General features: G+C 39.4%; 1 protein-coding gene across 2 annotated transcripts in view; it reads left to right on the forward strand.

Annotated features, from left to right (window-relative positions):
• The first annotated feature begins 3,297 nt into the window (after positions 1 to 3,297).
• Positions 3,298 to 24,293, forward strand: part of PDE5A (phosphodiesterase 5A, cGMP-specific) — a 46,433-nt gene continuing 25,437 nt past the window's right edge. Inside the window, exons 1-5 of one of the 2 annotated variants that reach the window (XM_010141350.1) lie at positions 3,298 to 3,409; positions 12,065 to 12,645; positions 13,836 to 13,925; positions 22,568 to 22,639; positions 23,506 to 23,595. In XM_010141350.1, the coding sequence (XP_010139652.1) occupies positions 12,067 to 12,645; positions 13,836 to 13,925; positions 22,568 to 22,639; positions 23,506 to 23,595 (831 nt within the window). In that variant the 5' untranslated portion in view covers positions 3,298 to 3,409; positions 12,065 to 12,066. Of the gene's footprint in view, positions 3,410 to 8,134; positions 8,167 to 12,062; positions 12,646 to 13,835; positions 13,926 to 22,567; positions 22,640 to 23,505; positions 23,596 to 24,293 lie in introns of those variants that run through there. The other variant, XM_010141349.1, reaches the window with a different exon arrangement.

A 24,293-nucleotide genomic window follows, 5' to 3' on the forward strand; every position in this document is an offset into this window, starting at 1 on the left:
CCGCCGCCGATTTCCTTCTTTCCCGAGTCCCTGAGCAGGGATGGATGCATGCTGAATGAGGCTTTGCTGCTGCTCCTCTCTGCATGGGATGGGGCGGTAAGAAGAGAAATCCCCATTAATAATTGACTCGAAGCAAGCTAGAAAGCTTTGGGGGTCACCTGCTTTCTTGTGACCATCTGTCACGCAGTCCCCTGTCTTCTGCTGTTGCTTCCTTAGGTTTGATGAACAGAAAAATAATAAAAATGCCTTTTAAAATGTCTTTTAACTGTTGATTTTTTTTTTTAAAAAAGGCTGTGCATAGCTGTAGGCTGCATAGATGGAAGTCGTTAACCGTGATGTTCTCCAGAACACTAGTGCACGGTCTGTGACTGAAGGGTGGCTTGTTTGCCCAGGAAATAGGGTGTTCGCAGCTTCGAGAGTAGCATGTTATTAGTTCAGCATGTCACACTTCCTTTGGAAACTGGAAGTAGTATTGAACAAATAGGAATGCTAATTAATAGTAACCGCTGTGTCAGATTTGTTTTCCCCATGGAGAGGTTTGGTTAGTCGCTTTTTTCTTTCTTTTTTTTTTTAATGCCGGGACACAGTTTTGTGTTTGTGTGGGTCTGACACAGGCACTAGTTCACAAAACACGATCCAGTCGTGCCTCCGTGAGGGCGATGTCTCTGCAGTTAGAGAGGGAGCTGCAGAAGAACTCTTTTGTTGACTTAGTTCTTGTTTGGCAACAATTCGATGATGTTTTGAAGGGATGGAAATATTGCATTCGTCACAAAGCTCTCTGCTATTTTGCGCAGAATGGGGTTTTTTATGTCCTTGCTATATAAAAAGAAAACTATATAATAAGGGATAGCTCTTTTATATGTAAGTTTGTATTTGAAATGACAAACGACGAGTTACTCGACTGTATGTTGTCTCAAGTTTTACTCACGAAAATGATATCCTGTGAAGCTGAGAGGTTTGAAAGAACTGATGCGCTTTATAAAAAGGTTTATGTTCTACATTTAGTGTTATTTAGAGCTTTGAAAGAGGAAAACCCTGAAATTTAATGCAGTGGTTTGTTTTAGTTGAATCTTTGTACAATGCACTGAACAAAGATTATGCTGGTAATGTTTTGCTGCTGAGGATTACATTTAAAGTAAAGCAGTTCCTTGAACTAGTTTCAGCTGTTCTCTAATCTTAACTTACTGCTTCTTGTTTTCTGTTTTGCAAAAGCCCTCACAGGTCCTAAAAGCAATAGACCAAGAAGTTTCTGGTATCTTGTGGAGTACAGAGGCATGTTCTGCTTCACGTTGCGAGGCACAATAGCTGATGGAGAAAGATAGTTTCTGTATCTGTTTCTCAAACATTTCTACACAGGAATAGGAGGACATCACCAGCTCAGCTGTTTCTACAGAGTAACACAAGTCCTTCTCACTGAGCATAATGAGCTTTGATTTGGAACCTAATTTAGCAATTTCATGACACGTATTAATCTATATTTTTTTCCTCAGCAATTAATTAGTTCCCATAGTGTTTTATACAGTAGTTCTTTTGGTAATTCCCATGAAAAAAGGTTTTAATTAGGGGCCTAAATCCTACTTAGAAAAGAAGTGTTTTGGGTGGTCTGATGCCTGCAGCTTTGTTTTGCTGGGTTTTTCCAGGTATGGGAGCCACATCAGCTCCTCTAGGTACTGAATAGTTAGTTACCTCTTGTTCCATTTTGTGTCGACCGGTTTGACATTGGTCACTGTTTCCATGATTTAAACAAATTATGTTTTCTGGCAAGGTAGCACGTTGAAAGAGAAGATTTCTTTTTATTCACAGTTAGTTTGCGCTAACTATTGTTCGTAACAAGACAACTGTTAGGAGTCACCAGGCTCCCCAGTCCACATTCTGGATTCTTGGGAAGAAGGGCTGCAGGTCGTCTACTAACAAATCGGCACCTGCTTTCCTCCTCTCCCCTAAAACCTGTTGTAGAAGGTAACTATATACAAATGGCTGACACCTTGTATTTTGATCCTGCAACGGCTCGCGGCTGGTCGCATCTCCAGGCAGGCCACGTCGCTGCCTTCCGCAGGGCTGTGATGACTAGGTGGGCTGACACTCCGCAGTTACAGCTGTGTTGACTGACTTCCACCTGCACAGCACAAGGCTGCAATCCTGCAAGCACGTAATCCTGGTGAACAGCTTTAAATTGCTCCCTCCTTCGAGTATGTGAATGAACTGTGATCCCATGAGTAGGAAGCTACAGAATCAGCTCTTTATTACTTTATTTTGCACCAGGGAGACAAGTGGTATTGAGAGATAATACAAATAGCTATTATCTATGAAGTGTTGTTACAGTAGGATCAAAGTGCAGAACAAGGAAGGGGAAGTGTGCCACCAGCACGCTCAGGGACGAGATGAATTTGGTTTGCTTAGTGATGCAGTGTGCAGGCTGACAAACCTTCCGGCTGGAGAGTTTGTTGCTGCATGCTTACAAGCTCAAGAGTTTCTAAATGCTCAACTCCTACTACATTTGAGTTATTTATTTTATCCTTTTTCTTCCAGTTACTCTTGTTATTTTTCCCCTTTCAGTTTTAGAATATTTAGAAGTTTTAGAATTGTCCGTCACATTCTGGCTTCCAAGAAAGCTGAAATGTTTTGAAGCAAAATGAGTCTTTTTTTAGATTGTGTCTTGAGTTTACCCATACTGTTGTTAAAAGCTCTTTGTAGCTACTGCGTCAAATACAGTTCTTACTAGATGGTATAAAGGCATAATCTGCAGCCTTTTTTGTCACAGAATTGTACTGTATTTATGGCTGAGTTTGTTACCCTTTTTGTCCTCCTGAAGTTTTCTTTTTTTTATGTTCCTTTAAAAAAAATCCATGCATTGACAAGTTCTAAACATCGTACTGATTTTAACCCCCTGTGGAACACGCCTGTATTTCTGACTTCCTGTTTGTCTCAACTCTTAAAAATACAGGAGGTTTCTCTCTTAGTGCTCTTTGTGATGAGAAGCAGCTGACTGCCAGAACAGCCAGAGTGAAAATTCTCCTCTTGATTAGAAGCAACTGCATTGTTCCAGGCAGTTTTTGCCTGGTTTCCTCAATGTATGGCATGATACATAGAAATTATTAACCCAAGTCTTGCAAGACTTTCACTGGAAAGAAGATTATTTTCTTATAAATACATCTTGGCTTATTAGGAGGGTTAGGAAATACTAACAAATTAAGGTGGGGTTGTATTTGGAAAATAAATGTTCTTGACAGCGCGGTACTTCATGCCTTTCACTGAGGATTCCAGAAGCGGTGACTACTGAGAAACCGTGCTTTGCTGAATTCAGAGATTGCACAGCCTGAATATATCAATTACATTTATTACTTTGAAAAAACCCCGAGTATAGGTGTTGGGTTTCTTTTCTTCTTGATGGCTGGTGGGCAATCAGTTTGTAACGTGCTACCTGCAGTACTAAATTACTTAGGACATTTGCCTTCTAATCTCTGTGTCCAGGGGGCTTTTGAAAAATGTCTTGCATTCTGATCTGGCTATTTGATCTTTCATCTCATAAATACTATATGTCATATCTGTTATGTTTTGTTTGGTAATTTAAGTGTGCTTTGCTTTTTCTAATTGCAAGGAAATTAATTTTTGGAGCAAGTGTATGAAAATTCAGATTTTCAAAGGCAGAGCTATTGAAGGTTTTCTGCATTGAAACATGCTTTGTCCTGTCTTTTACTGACATACAAAAAACTGTGATCCTAAAAGTGTACAGGTACGAGGCATATTCACCCCCAACATGACCTGGGTAAGCAGGCAGTGGCTTTTAAACTTCTGTGATTGAAGGAGCCCTAACACTTTTCCAGCGGAGGCACTGAATCCCAAGCAAGTCGTCTGAACGTGCAGAAAGGGGACTTGCTTTTCTAATTCCCCCGTGCGAAGCCTGTACAAGAGAACTGCAGACCCACTGATTCTTGGGACCGTGCCTTGAAAACCGCATGAAGCAGTGATGTTAATGCAGGGATCAGAATATTTTCTTCCACTTACTTGGGTTTATTAGATGCGTATGGAGCTTTTCTGAGAATGGAAGTACAGGGGGGAAAAAACATTTACTTCTATGAAATCTTGGGAAGTTTTCCTGTTGGTCTAATGATCTCTCTAGCTGTCCCACTTACAAATAATGTGTCCGTATCCTTATGCCTTTCTTGATAACTGCAAAGTATTAAGATCATCCCGCAGTATTTTAAGCTCCTGATTCAAAAAGCACTCAGGAAGGTAAGGAGTGTTATCCACATTCATGAACTTGTAAATGTGATTAAGTATTTTTGGCATTTATTCTTGGAAATAAAGCCAGGTGTGCTGGAGTGTTTTGGAAACAATGTCTAAACCAGCAGTTACTGAAGAAACTGTCACTGGAGAAAGGGTAAGAAATCACTTAGTAGCAATTTACAGATTTAGTTCCCCAGAAGCTATAACCTGAACTCCCCCTCAGAACTTTGGTGTGAAGATAAACTAGTTAGCAGATAGCACTGAGCAGCTACAAGGAGCATGTGCTTTTACTACGTACTGTTTGCCCTAGGTGGTAAAGAAACAAATGGGCATATACAATACATTAATGAAATATGACTGGTAAACCTTACAGGACAGGTAGAAAATAAGATGGGGTGAACTACTTTAACAGTTAACATCTCTTTTTGCCTTCTCTTGTTTTAGGGTAACTTTCTTATCATATCACAGTGCTTTGGATAATTTGAAATCTCATCTCCATTTTTTTGCTCTGTAGAGAACAGGGTCAGGTTTCTGGCAACTGGGAAGAAAAGTGGAGCTGAGGCATATGTTGCCTCTGCAGGAGACAAGAAAGTTAGATACCTTTATTTCTAAATTGTAGAAATTCCTGCAAGTTGTGTGTTGGGCATCTAAGACTCATTAGTGAGGAGGAAAATCATGGTTTTGTACAGGACAAGAATAAATACCAATCAGTTTAATTTTGAAGCTCCAGTGAGACTTCCATAGTGTGTACGCATTGTGTTAGCTCTCTGCACAAGGATAACATCACCTATGATGTCTTCAGGTCAATTAAGTTCATCGTAGCCTATGTTCATGCTTATCTGAACTCTAGAGTAAAGCTGAATTGTGTGGGAATATATGACCCAGATCAAGAATTGCAGACAAAGCACTTTTAGACAATACATTCTTGACTTGAACTAATACGATCGCACCTATTTTCATTTTCCATTAGAGGAAGCATTTTGCTTTCATCATGAATAAATGTAATTAATAAACCACAGAATACAAGTCTTTCTCTTACTGGCAAAGCAACATACACAAATTTACGTGGAATTCCTTCTCATGTGTACAATTTACTTGAAGAAAAGAAGAAAAGGAATTAAGTACAAAAGGAGCTATTTACGAAGTGCCTGAAAAGAAGCTCTTCTCAAATAGCCCTTTGTGAGTAAGTCCATGGTTGTAATTTCACATTAGGTCTGGCACTGAAAATATAGCCACAAAATATATTAGCTTAGTAAAAGATACATATTTTCCCATTTATTTGTGCATTATGGTGAACTGAGCCCAGAGAGCCATCCCAAAGCGTCTGCACCACCGAAGACCTACTCAACCCCTATGTTAGGAATTAAGTGGAACTGAAGTGGTGCCGAAGACTTAGGTGTGAATTTAACTTTTAATCCTTCTTTCATCAAAGTCCCTGGCATTGTTCTACTGTTTTCCACAACAAAATCAGTAGGTACATAGTTGATTTTAATTTATTGGAGCTTAGAACAAGAAGTAAACACCTGGAAGAGAAATAAAGGTCATGTTTTAGAATTTGACCTTCAGTCCCTGACGATTTATTCTGTCTTTCTTTATAGCATAACTAGAAAGTCTCTTCTATGGAGGAAAGCTTTTTTTGTGAAAAGTTAAGCTTGCAGTTGGGCTGTTAGAGAAAACTCAAAAATAGCCCAGAATAGCCTGTTAGTGTTAGTCCTCCATTTCAAATACTTTGGCTTCAAAGAGTAAAGCAACCTCTACCTCCTATTTTTAAAGTAATAGGAGCACTCAGACAAGATTTATATTATTTCATAGGTCTGAAAAGTTATTTCACTCATTCATGAGCATGGCTTGAATCAAGAATTGGAGTTCTTAATTTAAATTGTATTCAAACAGAAGTCAATCGGCCACTAACATGTTTGACTGAATTGTGCCAAAAAATTGGCACCAGCTTTAAGTCATACTTTATCTTCACAAAATGTTTGCCTGCCACTGTTGGAAATAGCATCTCTAGTAACTATAATTGGAAAGGGTTTAAGGAAAAATAACTGTTGTCTTTGTCAGTCTACTTTTTTAGTTAGTTTGAAAACAATTCTTTTGCAACCAGTTTACCGTTTCCATCTAATAAGGCCTTACGTGGTTCATTTAAATCTCTCCATGGCCAGAAAGGAGACAAAAAAAGTAGATGATTGCGAAATAAGAAGTATTGGAAAGAAAATGGGAAGGCGTGTGACTTTGACTTTCAAACTCATTTGCTACAACTGAAGATTTTTGCAGTTGTTGCTAATGCATTAAATGATTTCTATGACCAAATTATGTCAAGATGCAAGAAAGAAATTTGAAGATGTCTAGTAGTTATTTTAAGGAAAGCAATGGAGAAAAGACGAAGCTTGGCTTGAAATGTTAATTTCAACTCTAGCAGGAGTTCAGATAGTTGAGAGCTGGCATTTTCTGGTAGGGAAGTTTGAATCCCTTGAATTGAATCCCTCTCCTGAAGTAACTGCTAGTTTGAATGAAAAATTAGCAAAACCATCTATACAACTACTGCAACATCTTGCATTGCATATATGAAAGATTTATGAGCAACAGAGAAAATGGAGAATTATTATTTCACTGAAAGCTACTCATTACTTCGATTGTATCGTAATTATTGTGCGTTCTTTGTGCGAGGTAAGTAAGATGCAGTATACTGTCATTGTTGCGTCTTGGTATTACTTCTGTGCTCTGCTTTTGTCCCAAGATAGCAAATACTTCCTGAACGGTTACACTGGCGTGGTTTTACACATGGAGCATGGTTATCTGCGTGAGCAAGACAATTATCATCTGGCTGTTATTCTTTGAACATTTTCACTGGAGTGGTTTGGGGTTTTTTGAGAAGTACGCTGTGTATTGTGAAGATAATCACAGTGAAGCAAAGATGGGTACAATAAACTAATATCCTCAGTGTGTAAGTAGAATAGTGATTTGTGTCAGGTCAGCATGGTTTGATATGAATGGCACACGAGGTCAGCTCAGGCCTTAGACCTGAGTTTGTCTCGAAGTCTCCTTGTGCTGTTCTGGATGACCTGGCTCAAGCCTCGTCGCTTCCTTGCGCCTGTGTTTCCTCAGCCACTGATTTTCTATTTTTGTTGCATGTCTATATGGAAAACTTATTGCTTTAGGGACAGGTTTATGTTCTGTAGAGTGTTGAACAAATCAGGGCCAAAGAGTCTTAACTCCTCTGAAGTTCCTGAGTTCTCATGTAATGCAGATCACAGGTGCTTGTATACAAGTGATTACAGAGGAGGGGATCACACAATCATTTTTTTTGTCCTTTTACCTGCCATTGTATTTTCATCCCCTTCTCATCCCTATCTCTTAAAAATTCTTCTCCATTTTTGTCTTGCGATGCTGAGGTCACCACCCAAATTCAGCAGTTGCTATTGTTGTGCTCCTTTGAAATTGTCTTTTATAGAGGAAAGACTGATTTGGCTGGTACAAGTGACTAAAAAACAGTTACTTCAACTATTCCTGTTTGTGAACTCTGGGATAAATTACAGCTTTCTCACGTGGAGGCTCATCCTGCAGTAAAGGATCTTAGTGCAGTGGAGGATGCAAGCAGCTCGCTCCTCAGTGTGCAGCGATTGCTCTGCTGGGAAGGAAGCATTGCACTGGTTTTAACTATATGCATAGTTCACTACGGATCAGTATCTGCTCCTTATTGCACTTGTTACTTACAGCGCTTGTCACCTCAGTTGTGCTTCAGTGTGTGTCTGGTATCAGGTATCTGTTGAGCTAATTCTGTGCTGAGAAAGTAGTTGTGTTAGTTGGCCTGCATTGTTAAATAGGATTGGGTGTCGACAAGCAAATGCACGTCAAGACTTTGTCAGATAGATTTTAAATAGTGTTAGAACACATCGGTTACTGTGAAATGCGTGTTCTTCCACCCTTGTGTGTAACTGTGTGAGTAAAAGGAGCTAAATAGTTTCCTTGTTAGAAGAGGCATTCAGTAAAGGTCAGTGAACACTGTTCTTATTCCAGCTGAATTTGACCGGCTTTCCTGGCACCCAGATGAAAATGCCTCAATGGTTTGAAGTTAAAATCCATGCTTTAAACAGTATAACTAAGGATTAGTTGTTGTTGTTGTTGTTGTTTGTTAACCTACAGAGCTTTTTGAGAATCACACACTATGTTGGCAAGTTATTGGACCATCATCTGACAGACGCTAAAGGGGACAGGAGTATGTTACTCATAATTAAGCAGCTCCACATACAGTTCTCTTCAATGTCAAAGTGCTTCATAAGTAGTGCAGATACCTAACAAGTAGTCAGTTCTTATTAAAGAAATGTAGTTTTACAGTTATGTGCCATGACCCTCAAAAACCTCCATAAGACAGAAAATGAATGCTTATTTTTACACAATAAAAAGGCAAGAAAGTAAAAACCAGATTATCTCATGGCCACAGTTTGAGCACTGGTATTACAATTCAGAATACATTGTTCTTACGGATTCCAGTTACTGCACCATAAAGGCCAGGGGACATCATTACACAACACTCCTGAGTAAATAAAGTGGCAGGTTTCAACTGATAACCCAGATTTCTGCTTTAGCTTTTGCTTTGGCCACAAAGGGTACCTGAGTCGTTCTCTGCCTTGTATCTTGCATCAGCACATCCACGTATGTAAATTCAGTGTAAAACAGAGCTAGCCGAAAGGACAGCACGTTGCCTTCGCCTTTCCTCACGTGTAGGTAAGCAGTGAATCGCATAGCTCTACAAATTGCTGTCACTCAGCAAAAACACCTGGGCCGCTTCCAACGTGCCTAGACAAAGTACACGCCTTCCGCTGCCTAATCACCTGCTAGCTGAAGACCGCTCTCCGTCTGGTAATAGGTTATCGCGGTTACTTTTAAATCTGATTTTACATCAATGCCAGTCCTCGGTGTTCAAAAATCAAGTCAGCACACGCAGTCATGAAACCTTGTCTGGTCACAAGCCTGCTTTTAAACCTGTTCATTATACTGTACCTACCTTCTTGTGTCTGAGGCTTTAAATGCACCCAGCTCGCATCTTCATGTTGGTTTTTGCAGCCTTCGTGCTAGATGCTAAGTTTTGCTTACAAAAAGCTAAAATTTCCAGGTATTGTATTTCCTTGAGGAGACCAGAGTAAAACAAAAAGGACCCACATATGAAGGCAAGAGCTACCAGCAGTGACTTCCCAGATTTTAGATTTTAAAGCTTGTACTGTGTTTACTTACAAATTTTTGCATTTTTTATATCTTATTTTTCTTAAGGGTACTTTTGGTCATTTTAATCACAAATTTTTACTCTGTTTTCTCATTCCAAATGTTATCAAATGCTAACTTCTTATCTTGACCCTCACAGAAACATTTTGCAAAATGTGATATTGCCCTATGCAAATTATAGGGGCCACAACTCCCACATTTAATATTTATCCTGTTTAAGTACTGTAAAGTAATCTTGTTAAAGTTCTAATAATATATTAATTGTTCTTCGTGCTGCTTCACTGCAAGAAACATTTGGATGAGGTAACTCCACAAAACCCACATATCACTGCTGTAACAAAGATGGATCATTAGTAGTTTTTATTCATATACTTAAAAAGCAGAGCTTTTACTTCCTTTAAAAATAAGTAGCTAAGCAAAGAACCAAACCTCTTGCAGTATAGCAGTGGATTTCATTGTGTTCGGGCACCAAATTTCCCGTAACTGGACTAGCTCTAGATTGCTGGGAAATGTATAATAGATGTTGACTGAGGTCTGTGACTGCTACAGCAGGCTCTGTTCAAGAGCTTCATGGAAAATGTAAAAACATGGAGTGAAATGCTTGCTCCGTGGAACTTGGAGGCAAAACTCCCACCACCTTAACTGTGTCCAACTTTTCATTCTGAGGTTTTGGAGTGTCGTAGGAAGATTGACAGGTGTCCTGTGTGACCACACTGACCGTTCAGCCTTGACGTTCACTGGGGCTATACACGATATTAACCATGTATGTGAGGTTTCGCCTGATCAGGACCACAGTACACACACAGAAAGCAAAATACAGAATAGTCTGTCATCCATTTATGAGGAGTTGCACTGGTGTCAATAAGAGAAGAATTTGGTTTTACAGTGCTACATCATGTGATATTTACCTCAGTCAGACATAGTTTTTTGAGGGGAAAAAATACCAAGTACCTCGCACTGAAGTGGAATGGGTAGAGTAACATAATGACTTTCTTTTGCCCTGGTGCTCCCTTTGCACTCACAGGATTTCCTAAATCGATTCTGTTTGTCATGCCACGTTTGCCTACAGTTGAGGCCTCCAAATGATATGTGATTGCAAAATCTGAAAAACTTCAGATCTCACAGAAGACAAGTTTCCTGTTGTAGATGGCTTGTTAATAAAAGTAGTCTGGGGTGATGTTAGATTTTAATCAATGACTTTACTCTGAATTAGTTGTTAATTACACTTGCAGTATTGCATTCTGCAACATCGGTAAAGCTGTTGTGTAAGGAAAAACAGGCTGTGTCCAGTGCTTTTCATACATAACATATACTGATGCGTGTAACCGATCAGCGGCCGACTAACCTGACTGATTTCCATGGTTTCATTCAGCTTCACTCTCGAAATTCCTGTGGTCTGCTGAGCAAATAAAAAATATCCCAAATTTAAAACATGACCACCATGAAAGGTTTCCAAAAGATCAGACTTTTTTAATAGGATTTTTGCTGTTCTTAGGTCCATACATTATGTAATTCAGAAAAACAAGATTTCTCCTGAGACTAGATCATGTGCTGTGAGGAATCCTCGACACTAAGTAAAAGAAATAAAAAGCCCAGTGTTAAACAAACAAGCACGCAAAAAACCCAACATGTTTTGGACAACAAAATATACTATAGCGATAAGAAAAAGTATATTCATGTTATTGATGATGAGTGCTTAGGGATAATTCAAGGTATGCTGTATTTAGTGAGGATGTGATTGGGCTTGGCATTCTGGTGCTAAGATGATTTGAGACACACAGTGAAATACTAGAGATGTGTGACATTAATTAATAGTAAACCCTTCAACAATATAATTCTGGGGGTATTCAGTATTTCGGGTTGTGTTAGCCAAAGAGTTTGATCTGCAAGGAAAGGAAGTAGGAAAACAGCCTGTCTTCGCTATTTTGAAGGGGAATGAATTGAAATGGCCATTATAAATTTTTAGTCAGTTTATTTCTGACAGTTTTTAAGTAAAGCTTTTGTGTTTTGAGTCAAAATGGCATTTTTCATTAACTCTGAGAGAGCCAGGGAAGTTAAAAATAGTGTGTAGGTCACAAAAAATAGGTGGGGCTGCAGGTGATTTGGCAGAGAGAATTAAATTTCAAAATTATCTTTTTTAAAAGTTAGAAGTGGTATAGAAAAACAGAATTAAACCAAAATGTTTTGTCTTCGTGTGAATATATATACACCTTATACAGAAACCCAAATCTTAGGAATGGGAAGGACCAGAACTTTTCATGCACAAAATTCCGGCGTCAGTATCTGATGTTCAATATTCTGAAAGCCAAAGCATAAGCAGTCTTCCTCTGCCCTTTCCAGGTATTTCCTCTATGCAGAAATAGCTTCCTTTTTATGAGGCATAAACCATCGCTGCTTAATCTAGGTTAAGTGTGGTGAAAAATTGAGTATCAGTACAGGGGAGTACTAAAGGTGCACTCATGTCCACTGTGTGAAAAGGTTTAAAGTTATCCTCTTTGTAGTATCCTTTTCAGATAGGTATTAGATAGCCGTCAGATATCCTTTTCAGATAGGTATTAGCCCCTGAGGATTTTTAACTTAACATCACGCACTGTGTTTTTATTTTTGTTTTACAGAGAAATGGTTAATGCATGGTTTGCTGAGAGAGTTCATACCATCCCAGTCAGCAAGGAGGGAATCAGATCCCAGAGTGAGTCCTGTGCTTGTCACCAGCCTGCCTGTGCTGAGACCACCAACTCCGGGACACCAGCGAGGAAAATCTCGGCTTCTGAATTTGACAGACCTTTAAGGCCCATTTTTGTCAAGGACTCAGTAGGAGCAGTGAGCTTCCTCTCTGGCTCTGAAAAGAAGGAACAGATGCCTCTGCAATCTCCGAGGATTGAGACCAGTGCAGGAGATCAGTGCTCAAGACTATTAGAACTTGTGAAAGATATTTCTAGTCATTTAGATGTCACAGCGCTTTGCCATAAGATTTTCCTACATATCCATGAGCTTATAGCAGCTGATCGCTATTCCCTGTTCTTGGTCTGTGAGGACAGCTCTAATGAGAAGTTCCTTGTAAGCAGGCTGTTTGACGTGGCAGAAGGCTCCACCCTGGAAGAAGCTTCCAACAACTGCATTCGCCTGGAGTGGAACAAGGGCATTGTGGGCCACGTAGCAGCTATAGGCCAGCCTCTGAACATCAAGAATGCGTATGAGGTAAACCACGCAAATCTATCTTGAGCAGTTCTTGACAAAAGAAAAAGCCGTATTACCAGCTGCTGTAATATTGCCATTTTGGTTTATGTATTTGCAGCTCTATTGACCTAAACCACTCAAGATTGACACCATGGTTTTGGCTAGAATACACGTGTCACAGATACATGCACAGCCAGTAACATGTAGCTGTGACTAACGCTCGAGGAATGCTAACATTAAAATAAACGATGAGTTCGACACTAGCAGTCAGCTTCCAGCTCCATCTTAACGAGCTACAGGCACACCAGTATCTGCAGTTCTAGCTTTGGACACTTAAATGTTTGCATTTCTGCTTGTATAAGGATGTAAGATACTTCTGGATTTAGGGATGATGGAAATTTTCATGAATTATTTAATTGAATTATTTAATTCTGATTGATCATCTCTTTGTTAGTATGATCATGTGTACAGAATTAGGTAACGTTACCAAGTAGACTTTTTCCGAAGTAAAAAAGAGCGGTATGATTTGATATGGTTTCATTTTCAACAAACACTTGTTCGGTGCCTCAGAAACTGTCTAAACATTTGCTAAGTACATGTTTCCAGTGAGACTTCGCCCATTCTTAGAGGTTAAAAGTTCATTCCTGAGCTGGGTCCATGCTGCACAACTTGAAATCAGTGACTAGAGAAAGCAGCCTTTAAAAAATAGTCTGATTTCTTTGAGTAAGATTATAAAAAATCCGGGTTTTATAACAATATTTGGCTGAAAGAATGAAACAAGCAAACTGCTAGAAGCAACAACACTAAGCACATTCATGAATCTTTGTTTCTCATGGCCATATGTTCTTCAGTGTATTTCTGCCATTTCTTCTTGACGATAAAAGCTATCGTAGGGATGGTTGGTCCATGTATACGTTTATTGTAATGATGGTCTAGGCTCAAGAAGGGCTTCTTCTAGGGGCTGGGATTTTTTGAATTCTTTCTGGCAGGTGTAGTTATCCACAGGCACTCATGTTCCACATAAATGCTTTTGTTGTCTTAACACACTGAGAGTAACAACTTTATATAATTATTAGCTAGTAATGGAACCTTTGTTATCCGGGGTAACAGTTAAGTCAAATATTGTAGTTTTCTTAACCTTGAACCCCAGGAAGAAGAACAACTGGTCTTTAGGCAAGCAGTCAAATAATTGCTTTTTTTCCTTGTATCAGGATCCGAGATTCAACGCAGAAGTTGACCAGATCACAGGGTATAAGACTCAGAGTATTCTCTGCATGCCAATAAAGAATCATAGGGAGGAGGTAAGTTGCAGTACTGGGATCACTTCATGTAACACCGTTTCCAGCAATGCCAATGTTTTAAACTTTTATTAGCTGGCAGTCATTATCTTACAGTAGAAAACCATCTCTTTTTTTTAAAAAGACTGCTTAAGCTTGTGTGGACTATCTTATCTAGCTCAGTCATATAAGCCTAAGGGAATTGTCAAGGAGAGTTTAATTCCAGATGCAAAAGTAGAATATATGTATTTAACTCAAGAACTGCCGTTCCTGGTTCCTGTACCAAGTATCTGTCAGCATTAAAGTTCTCTGAGCAGTTACTGGTCTATCTCAGTGCCCACGGAGATTGCAGTTAAGAGTTACTGTACTTCAGCTTACTTTGGATCTACATCATTTTCTTCAAAGGACACAAATTGGGTTTTATCATTGTCTAAAAGGCTGAGTTTATGTTCTATTAATTGAGCTTGTAAGTAATAAATTAAGGAACATGTAAAGTGCTTAATGTCAGTCACTGGAAAACACACAGTGTCAATGTGATTCAGAAAAGACATCCACAAGTGATATAACTTAAATCACTCCTAATTTAAAACAATGTGAATTGGCTCAGTAAACTCTTGTACGTATTTCCTGTCCATGCCTCTTCTCACAGAAATTCTCTCTTCCTGTCTGATGCTATTGCAGTAGGGAGAATTTTTCTTAGGGGCTAATGATGTCTTCTTGCACAGAGTAGTTGAAGAGTGAATTCAGTAACGTCAACGCAAGCCAATGAATGGAAAAAAGAAGGGAGGTGCGCTGTTTTACTTAGGGAGTAAGTGAAGTAAGTTCAGGGGTTTCTTGATCCTGAATGTAGCAGCCTTCAGCCACATCGCCCTGTCTTGGAATACTCACAAAGTGTAAGGCTTTCTATAGAGTGTGTCAGAGCTTTAAGGTGGAGCTTTTCTCTCCTGTAATTCCTTTGTTTTTTGGAGCATTTATGGTTTGCTTCAAGAGAGCTCAAACTCCAAATGGAAATGCTGCCAAGATTGGTCTGAAGACATCTTACCTTCTTTTTCTTGCTCTTCCATCTTTAATGCCTCTTATGAAACGTGTCACCTTGACTCCTACTGCACTGAACCTTTTTTTCATTAAATAAATTGATTAACTTTGTTTGAATCTTACTCTAGCTGACCCAGATGATCAGCCAGGATTTCCTTTCTTTGCCTACTATTAATTTTGTTTTAATTTTTTTTTTTTTCGGCTCTTCCAAGAGCAGCACTTGATCATCTCCTACTCCCACTCCTGCTTAGAAGTCCTCTCCTTTCTAACCGGCAGCAGCCACTGCTGGCCCTGGGCCAGCTGATGAGCAAAGCAGATGTTGTGTGAAGAGCTGTCAGGGACCAGTGGTCCATATCAGGCTGATGCAGAGCTTTAAATTTCACCCAAGCCGTCCCGTTTTCTTTCCGTTGAATGGGGAACATGCTGTGCTCTGTGTAATTGGGATCAGAACTAAACTACAAAATCTGCCTGGGCAGGGAGCGTGAAAGTGTTTACTTCTCACCAGGCCCTGGCGGTGGGTGGGGGAAGGAATAAGAGCTGCAGTCAGTTGGTCCAGTATGCCGTGACTTACAGGCTGAATAAACCTGCAATTGGCCGTATCTTCCGCCAGCTTTCTACTCCCGAGTGCACCAGCAAGTGGAAATGAAGCAGGGATTTGTTTATTTGGAAAAGTTTGGCCAACCTGAAGTGTGAGGAGAGTCTTACACTCTACTCATATGCAATAATTTGAAGGGGCTAAACTACAACATTTATTATAGGAAAGGATGGCACTTTTTAGTTTTTTCTGATGTTAAAGTCTCTACCAGAAGGTTTTTTTCCCTCTCACCATAACACACAGCTGCCATGTTTCTGGACAGATGTTGGAATCAATGAATCAGTCTTTAATTTGCTTTTTGCATTCTGCTGCTTGAAAAACAAAAAAACAACTACAAAAAACCCAACCGAATCAACAGACCCAGAATACTGGCTCCTCCCCATTATCAAAATTAATTACATAAATAAATAAAATCCCCAAAGCTCCTTTAGCACTCTTGAGGCTAGTGAATGCTTCCTTAGCCCTGGATGTCAACAGAGGATTCTGGAAGACATCCAAAAATAAACACTGAGGAAGAGAAGCAACAGGGTTTTTCTGTTTGTTTGTTTAGTATTAGTACTAGTTTTCTAAAAACAAAAGAGTCAGCAATTGAGAGGAAGAAAATCTCATGCTGATTAGTAAATCCTCTGGGTCTGCTGAAGTATGGAGATTTTTCCAGTAGATGTTTTTCCCATTGGCCTATATTTCCATGAGGCATGTGAGAAACCAAAGCCTCACTTAAAAATAACAGCTAGTAAGAAATTCCATAGATGCAAAGAAGAAAACCGTTTGATTCACAGAAGAGCTCGTAAAAAGGACCCAGGAACTAGTAACAATGAGAAAAAAGCAGTGCCCTAAGAGGGCTTTACCTCTGCACAGATGTGCCTGAAGAATGGAACCACATTCACTTAACAGTAAAAGACCTTTTCTCAATCCCCCCTCACCCTGTTCTTGCTGACAAAAGCCACAGAAACACTGCATTTCAGATGCAGAAAATGTAGCTATTATGTCCTTTAAGATCAGATCGTAGAGGCTGCTATGGCGCTCGCTCTGTGAAGGGTTCTCATTATCCCGTGAAAAATTACAGCTGCAAACTGACTGAGCTTTGCGTCTGACTTCAGGGGCTTTGAACAAAGTTCTGATATCTGTAACCCCCTGCTGCACAAGCTCTAATAACTAAACAAATTCTTTCCATCCCATCAGATCACAAAAGTATTGCCGCATGATGCTTTCTGGCATGCAAGGCTGTATTTTCTGCTGGTTATCACGATTGGGGAAAACAAGGAGGAAGAAAGGCCTTGGGTAACCTGAATTGTTTTCTGCTTAAAAAGAAAACCAAAATGGTTCGAAGTCAAATCATTTAATCATATATTGCTGTATTTAAATTTGTCATAAGGTGAATGTGAAGCTATAGCAAAAATTCCATTTTGAACCTGAAGTATTTTCTCTTGGTGGCTCTTCTGTAAGAGCAGGTAGCTGTATACAGTTGTCTAGACACCATCAGTATGTAAGACCTGGATTATTGACGTGTATCAGAGAACACATCAAAACCTTCAGAACAGACTGAATGTTTATCCTCGGCAGTCCAAAAGCCACCACTGAAAAATTAGTATGAGCCAGCCTGTACCACAGAGTTACCATGGCGCTCTCTTTTGCAAGAGGACACGGGTGTTGCTGGGCACAGGCTTGAGCTGTAGCTATTAACGCTGACCATTTCAGTGCAGCAGTGCTCATTTGGAAATCAGGGTTTTACCACCACTGGCAGAAGACCTAAGGTTGTGGCAGGTCAGCACTGTGCCTCTCAAAAAGCAGCTTTTCATTCCTGGTGTGTCCTTAAACCTTTAAGTTTTCAGAAGCTTCAAAGGTACAGATTTGCCTTCTAGAGCTCCCATAATCAAGTCAGTAAATGCAGCGGCACCTTCTTCTGATTTTGCTTTGTCTTGGATTCAGAGACTGAGAAAAAGGACTACAGAAGCTGTGGCAAGTAATTGTCACCTTGAATGTCTCCACCTGCTTTTGTACACATTTGTAAACAAACAGTCATTCTCCCAAGATTTGACAGAACTGAACAGGGCATGGAAGTCCTCAGCTTAAACCAGCTTGTGGAGTTCTCCAGAACTGACACAAGACTCAGTACAGCTCTCTAAGTGGTTTGGAATACCTGTAGAACAGATGGTCTCTGATGCATGAGGTTATGACAGCCGCTGTAGGACATTTACAGATATGATATAATTTTCTGTTATTTCTGCATTTTTTTCTTTCAGCTGTGCAAAATAATTTCCATAAAATCCTATTTCAATTTAATTTCCAGTAAAATCTATATGATTTGCTCATATGGGAACTTCTAGCTGAATTAACTGAGTCCTTTCTCTCAGGATCTGAGTATGTAAGATTGAACTTCCTACTAATCGGCTAGAGAAATATTTTATTCTGGCAATGCTCTCTCCAATTGTTTAGTTTGCTGTTTACTTTGTCCTGTCTCCTGTCACCAGGAAGCTCTTCCCAACAAACCAGGGGTGCCTCTCTATTTACAACAGCCTTTCAAAACATACTGCTGAATTTTATTGTATAAAATGTGACCAGGCATGTTACTGCCAGCCAGCTAAGTTATTTTCACCCCCAGTGAAGACTTCGGGTATAATACATCTCAGTCACTGCAGGATAGCATAGGTCTAGCCAAGCTAACTTTTAACAAACTCAGCTTCTAGTACCAGTCTTGCTGCAGGATTATGGAGATCAGTAATTTGCTCCTTGGATGGATTTGCAGCTTACGCCGAGGTGTTATAGCAGCTAGACTGCTGGTGATCACACAGGCTGCTGCTGGCATGAGTGATAGAAGAGGACATGGAAGTTTTCTGTTGATTAAAAATGAAAGACTGTAAATACAGGCCTGTCCCTGCAGGATAATTTTATAAACCTGAATCAAACCTCTCCAAGACCAGAAGAGTGAATTTAGGTTAAAACCACTAAGTCTGTCTCCTCAAGTGGTTATGTTCCCACCTTTAAAATGAGATAAAATTTGAGTTTCCCACTTGCTCTTACCATTCTTTGGCTTAATGTAATTTTTCTTCGGGTGCCAACAAAGTAAATAAAATCCCCCATATCTTCTTAGAAGGGAAAATTATACTAATTACATTTTTAAGTCAGCAGAAACCAACCACAAAGGGCACTAGCTGTCTGTGGAGCTGCAACAGGCTTCACAGCATTAGGCCTTAATTTTAAAGCGCAAAAAATTGCAGCATCAAACAATTAGATAAAATTCAGAGCGCAGTCATCAGCAATGAGGCATCAGTCATCACGTACTGGGAGACGCTCTAGGAGACCTGCTACTTTCAGAGGCAGGAGTCAGCTATTGCAAGAAAACAGTGAAAACAAAGCTCTCTGATTAGAGAGCTTCTCTAATTAGAAGAAATCTCTCCTTGTAACGTGGATCAGGCTTTATTAAATGGGATAACTGGTGCACCTTGAGAAGGAGGGCTACGGAGCAAGTAGCAGCACCGGAAGATCACCTGTGTTGGCAGCAAGAGTACAGTTTGGAAGCTGTGTGCAGATGTGGTAAAGCGGGTAGGGGTGTTGACTCGGTAACTGTCGGAGGGGGTTTTCCCCCGTTTGGGGACTGAAAGTTAGAGAATAATTCCATCACCAAAATTGCTTTTTGTCTTCATGGTGTATGTCTGTCGCATGTGATCTGAACGGAAAATAACAAAGTCCTTGGTTTCTGATCCAAGGGGAATTTTTCCAGCTGACTTTAAAGAAAACTGGACCACTAAGGTCCTTTATGTAACTTGGTTCCTTTCTTCTCACCCCTTACGCGCTTTTAACACAACAAAGCTGAATGACGGCTCTTGTTAGTAACTGCATGACTGCTATCGACATGCCTTGTTGTAAAATCCCACTGAAATAGTCGGACTGGGGGTAAAGCTCATGAAAAAGCGTGTGTGGTGCTCAACAGCTCACTGGTTACTTTAGGGATTAGGCCATAAGCTCAGAGGTACCGGAGTGTCAGCAGATATTAATTACTTCTGTCTTTCCTCTCCTTTAGTCTTGGTTTTTTCAGTCCAGAGTACTACCATCAGATTTTCTAGGGGTCACCTTTAACCCCTTTCTTTCCTACTAGTTTTATCTTGGGTGACCGAGAAATATACAGGATAATTCTTTAGGCATAGTAGCAGAATGATAAGAAATCAAACATCTTTATTTGATTCTACAGGACTCAAACTTCAAAAACGTTCTCTTGGTGACTGCCTGCTCGATGATGAAAGACACATAAAATATTGTGCCTAAGGAACTTAAACACAGTTTTGTTAGACTGTAATAGTGTTTTTATGAGCAAGTGTTTGCGTGGACTGTCAATTTTTTATTATATTCTCCAAGCTTTACAGAGAGTTAGCTTCATCTCAGCTATGTGTTGATTATTGCCACAAAGATTTGACATTTTTAATGTACCTGCTATCTGAATAAGTTTTCTGTACAGCTGAGCTCAGAGCCGTTAGTCACCTTTAATTCAGTTTTTCTGCCGATGCGAACATAACTCCCAGCTGGTGATCAGGCCGATTGTTATTTTAGATTTGTTTATAGTACGTTTTTAAAATGAGGATTTGGGTTTCATACAGTGCTTAGCATCCTCTAAAATGCAGGCATATGTTCTCCATGGCTTAAAACGCTACTGCGTGATTTACTTTTGTCCTAATTACATAATGACTTTAGTAACAGGAACAGATCCTCTTCGAGTTTCCTATATCTTCTAATTACCTGGTTGCAGGCAAGAAACCAATGGCTAAATAATATCCATCTGAGGTTCTTCTCATTCCTGACTCTACAGCACATTCAAGAGAATTTAGTGAAGTTCACTGGAATTTGTACTGATAGGAAATGAGGCCAGAATTTGGATCAGTTTAATTTTTAAAACTGTTCATTTTGTATGAACAGTTTTAGATACCACAAAAATGGCTTTAAAAGTTTAGAAGGCTACTGAAACAACAACCACCAAAAAAAAAAAAGGTTTGCATCTGCGCTGAATTTTTATCATTGTCAAGACAACCATGAATTTATAGCAGGTTTCTTCTCCTCATTACTCCCTTCCTCTTCAGTTAAAACCATTTCTTGAAAGACCTTAACAAATATCTCAGAATGACCATTTCTCTTGAAACACACGCCTGTGTTAATGTATCAGAAATCTGCTGTGCTAACAAAGGGATTTTGAATAGTTGTTTTGCTGTATTAATATGGTCCTTTTACTGTTTTCTTACAGCTTTTTTAAACACCACAGACTTCCCTTTCATGGGGGGAAGTGTTTACACAAGATGAAAGTACTCACCTTTTGGATGCCTTAAAAAGCCTCTGACCTCATTAAAGTTGTCTTAGCTCATGCTGGATCAAAACTGAAAAAAATTAAGTAAATTAAATAAATACCCACAGAAGACAGTGGTATGACCAAAAGCCTAAGCATTAATCCCTGCAGATGTTGGTTAACATAAAAGCACATTGACTGGCTAAAGGATTTGCTTACTATTCCCAGTCTGCTCTAGAAGTATATAAAGCCAGTTGTACATTGTTACTGCAGTAAGAAGGTTCACTGGGTAAGAAATATTCCTCACTGAAGTGAATGAGAGGTCGACTGTGGGAAAAACTGGGCTGTACGGAATGAAGATGACAGTTAAGCTTTATTTCAGACAGACATTTTTGAGCCCACGGTTGGCAGTGATTCATGCGGCAGAACAATGACCTTATTTGTAACCTCGGTACGTTGGGAAGGCCAGGCTGAGGGATAGTGAATTGTCTTCTTTTCCATTACAGAAATAAAGCTGTACACCCTCCGTCAGTTTAGCAATTATAAATTTAATGATTAACAGTTAAGTACAACAGTTTAAACATGCATCTCACACATCTTTCATCTGATAATTTAGGTGGCACTTTGTCAGAATAAACCTAGATGTGTAATCTGGCTTGGTTAATTGTTACAGATTCCATTTTCTTCCTCTTAAATCCAAAAGGAGACAAGTCGACAAAGGAAGTAAATGGAGCTGCTCCGTTGGTGTCTTTATTTCATAAATCAGAGTAGTTTTTGCCTAGTTCACGTGAACCCTCCGTGTTCCTGTCTGCACACTGATTTACTTCTGTGGGCAGCCTTACTTCATGAAGCCTCTTGGCTGGTGATCTTGATACCTAGTCCCCTTGAAAGCCATGTGCCAAGAGCAGAATTATATAACAGAAAGCTTTTAATGTTGCTCAGGGCATATGGATTTGCTTCTAAGGTCCACTGCAGATGTCGTGCAGGACCGGTGATTTGACTCTTTAGCCTTTGCTTAGCTTCTCTATCTGTAAACTAGGATTCTTCCCTAGCTTCTGAGTTGCTCCATAGGGAAAATAGTTAAAAATTATAAGATATCAGTGTATCTTGGCAAGAAGGACAGTCTAACTACCAGCTAAGTGTAGCAAAATACCTCTTCTCATTGTTGGTTGAATGTCATGTTAGTAAAAGCCGATATTTAAAAACCTGCTAAGTTTGAGTAACAACCGTAAGCCTGGCAGGAACACAACCTTTGTGTACTATTTTTCAGCAGATGACAATTAATCTGGTCAGATTCAGAGAGAAGTAAAATGCAGAAAGGCCCCTGGGGCCAAAGTCTAGATCTGGTAAGAGGGCTGTGTTTTGGAAACCAAGAGCTAGCAGCAAGGGTCTTGTCTACATACACACAAGCAGTTCTTTAGAGACAGCTGTTGCAGGGTCTGGCTTATGGCTGCAGAGGAGTAAACCGTTGTTGTCTTTCTGGGAGATGGTTGTTCTAATTTATAGAAAACATTTTGATCAAACCAATCCCTCTTCCTAAGAGCATCCAGGACTCATTTTTTTTTGTATTACAGGTTCATGCTCAGCTGTTTCATATTTTTCCAATATGAATAAATTAGAAAAAGAAACTTAAATAGCTTCAGTTATACAAAGGTCAACCAACTGAATAACTGTAATGATCACTTATCTTCTATAAATATGTTTAGAAATAGAGTCCAATGGCAGACTACTAAAAAGTATCTAATTGCTCCCTTTTGAATACACTAGGTTGTTGGTGTGGCTCAAGCAATCAATAAGAAATCTGGAATTGGTGGCACTTTCACTGAACAAGATGAAAAGGTATAAAAGCTGCACATTTATGTATCTCCTGTTTTCATAGGGGAAAGGAGGATGGATATGTTATTACTCTTCATGCTGATTGGAAATGTTAAGAGTTATTAAAAATTAAACACCTCTGAAAAAGTAAAAGTTCTTGGTAATACTGCAGATTTCTTTATGAGGCCGTGAGAAATGTGGATGTGAAGTAGTTGAATTTCTGGATCAGAATCTGGTATCTCTCACGTATCTCAACACAGGCTTACGCTACTGAAATGCATTGTCAAACAGTCTGATAACTTGAATGAAACTTTTTATAACATCAGTTTTTATTGCTTGGTTCTAACTCTCCTGGCATCCCCAACAATGATATTTTGAATATGAAATTTGTGTAGTGGTTCTTTTTTAAATACTGTACAGCTTATCAATATAGCAATTGCCTTGGGATAAATTACGAGCAATGTATGAGATAACCAGTGGAGCAGATAACACTTTGATTCCTAATTCTCACACTGCAGCTGCTTTCCAAACATTTCCAGACTTCACATTCACACTGGTATAACAAAAACCAGGCTGCAGTCAGGCTGAAGAAGTTGACTTAACCCTCAGCAATAAAAAAAAACCCAAATTCATCCTTTCCCTTGGAAAACCTCCCCTTTGAAATAAAATGCATGCTGAGTATCTGCAGGATATCAGAATTAATCCCATTCTGAAATGGAAAAAAATTGTAGTTTTGCTGTTAGCAGAATGTGTGGTTGCCAAAAAATAACTTTAAAAATATCAATTAATACTTCAAAGTGAAAACAAAATTGGAGTAGCTTATCTTTCAATAGAGTTAAGATGCTGTGCGTTATTATCTTCATGAGGTGTCGATGTTCATTTGTCTTCAGGATTTTGCCGCATATTTGGCATTTTGTGGAATTGTTCTTCACAATGCCCAACTGTATGAGACATCTTTGCTTGAGAACAGGCGTAATCAGGTATGGTCCGTAGGCTTGTCCCAAGAATGTGGAAATTACGATGGTTTCCTAGTAATCACTGCCTGCTCCTGCTGTTTCTCGCATGGTAGTTACTCCTTGGCTATTTTTAATTACACTAACTGAATGCTGTGTAGCTCTGATAAAGCTCTAACTGACTGCGCTACCAAATAGCTGGGTGCATTCCAGCTTGTCAGAAAGTTCATTCCATGTCAATATATTCAATATTGCCTGAAGTTATCTTGTGGCTCACTCTATGTTATACAACCAGAGCTGTACGTGCTCCAGAAATTTCAGATAGCATTATACCTACAGAACAGTAGGGGTTACACAGATTGCTCTCTTAGTCTACTACAACTATAAATAGTCACTAACCATATTCTCACTAATGATCAGATGGAAAACTGAATTTCCTTCTGATTCATGTAACTGTATTTTGCAGCCATCTTTAAAACTGATGGGTGACCAGTGCCATGGTCTTTATGGGTGAATTTGTCTGTCATATACGGTATGAAAAGGTTTTGGAGAAACAACTGGGCAGCAGATGTAAAAATTTTCTGGTAGGTCTGAGTTTCCAAGTGACTGTCAGTGTTTGTAAATTGGTACAAATCTGGATAATCTTTTCAAATGGGCTCTGTGCTTCTTGTGAAGGAAAAAGGAATACAATATGAGCACATCTGAGCAGCTAAGTCCTTCAGCAG

This window comes from Buceros rhinoceros, unplaced genomic scaffold (assembly GCF_000710305.1).
Source record: "Buceros rhinoceros silvestris isolate BGI_N320 unplaced genomic scaffold, ASM71030v1 scaffold2018, whole genome shotgun sequence".
Classification (NCBI taxonomy): Eukaryota; Metazoa; Chordata; class Aves; order Bucerotiformes; family Bucerotidae; genus Buceros; species Buceros rhinoceros.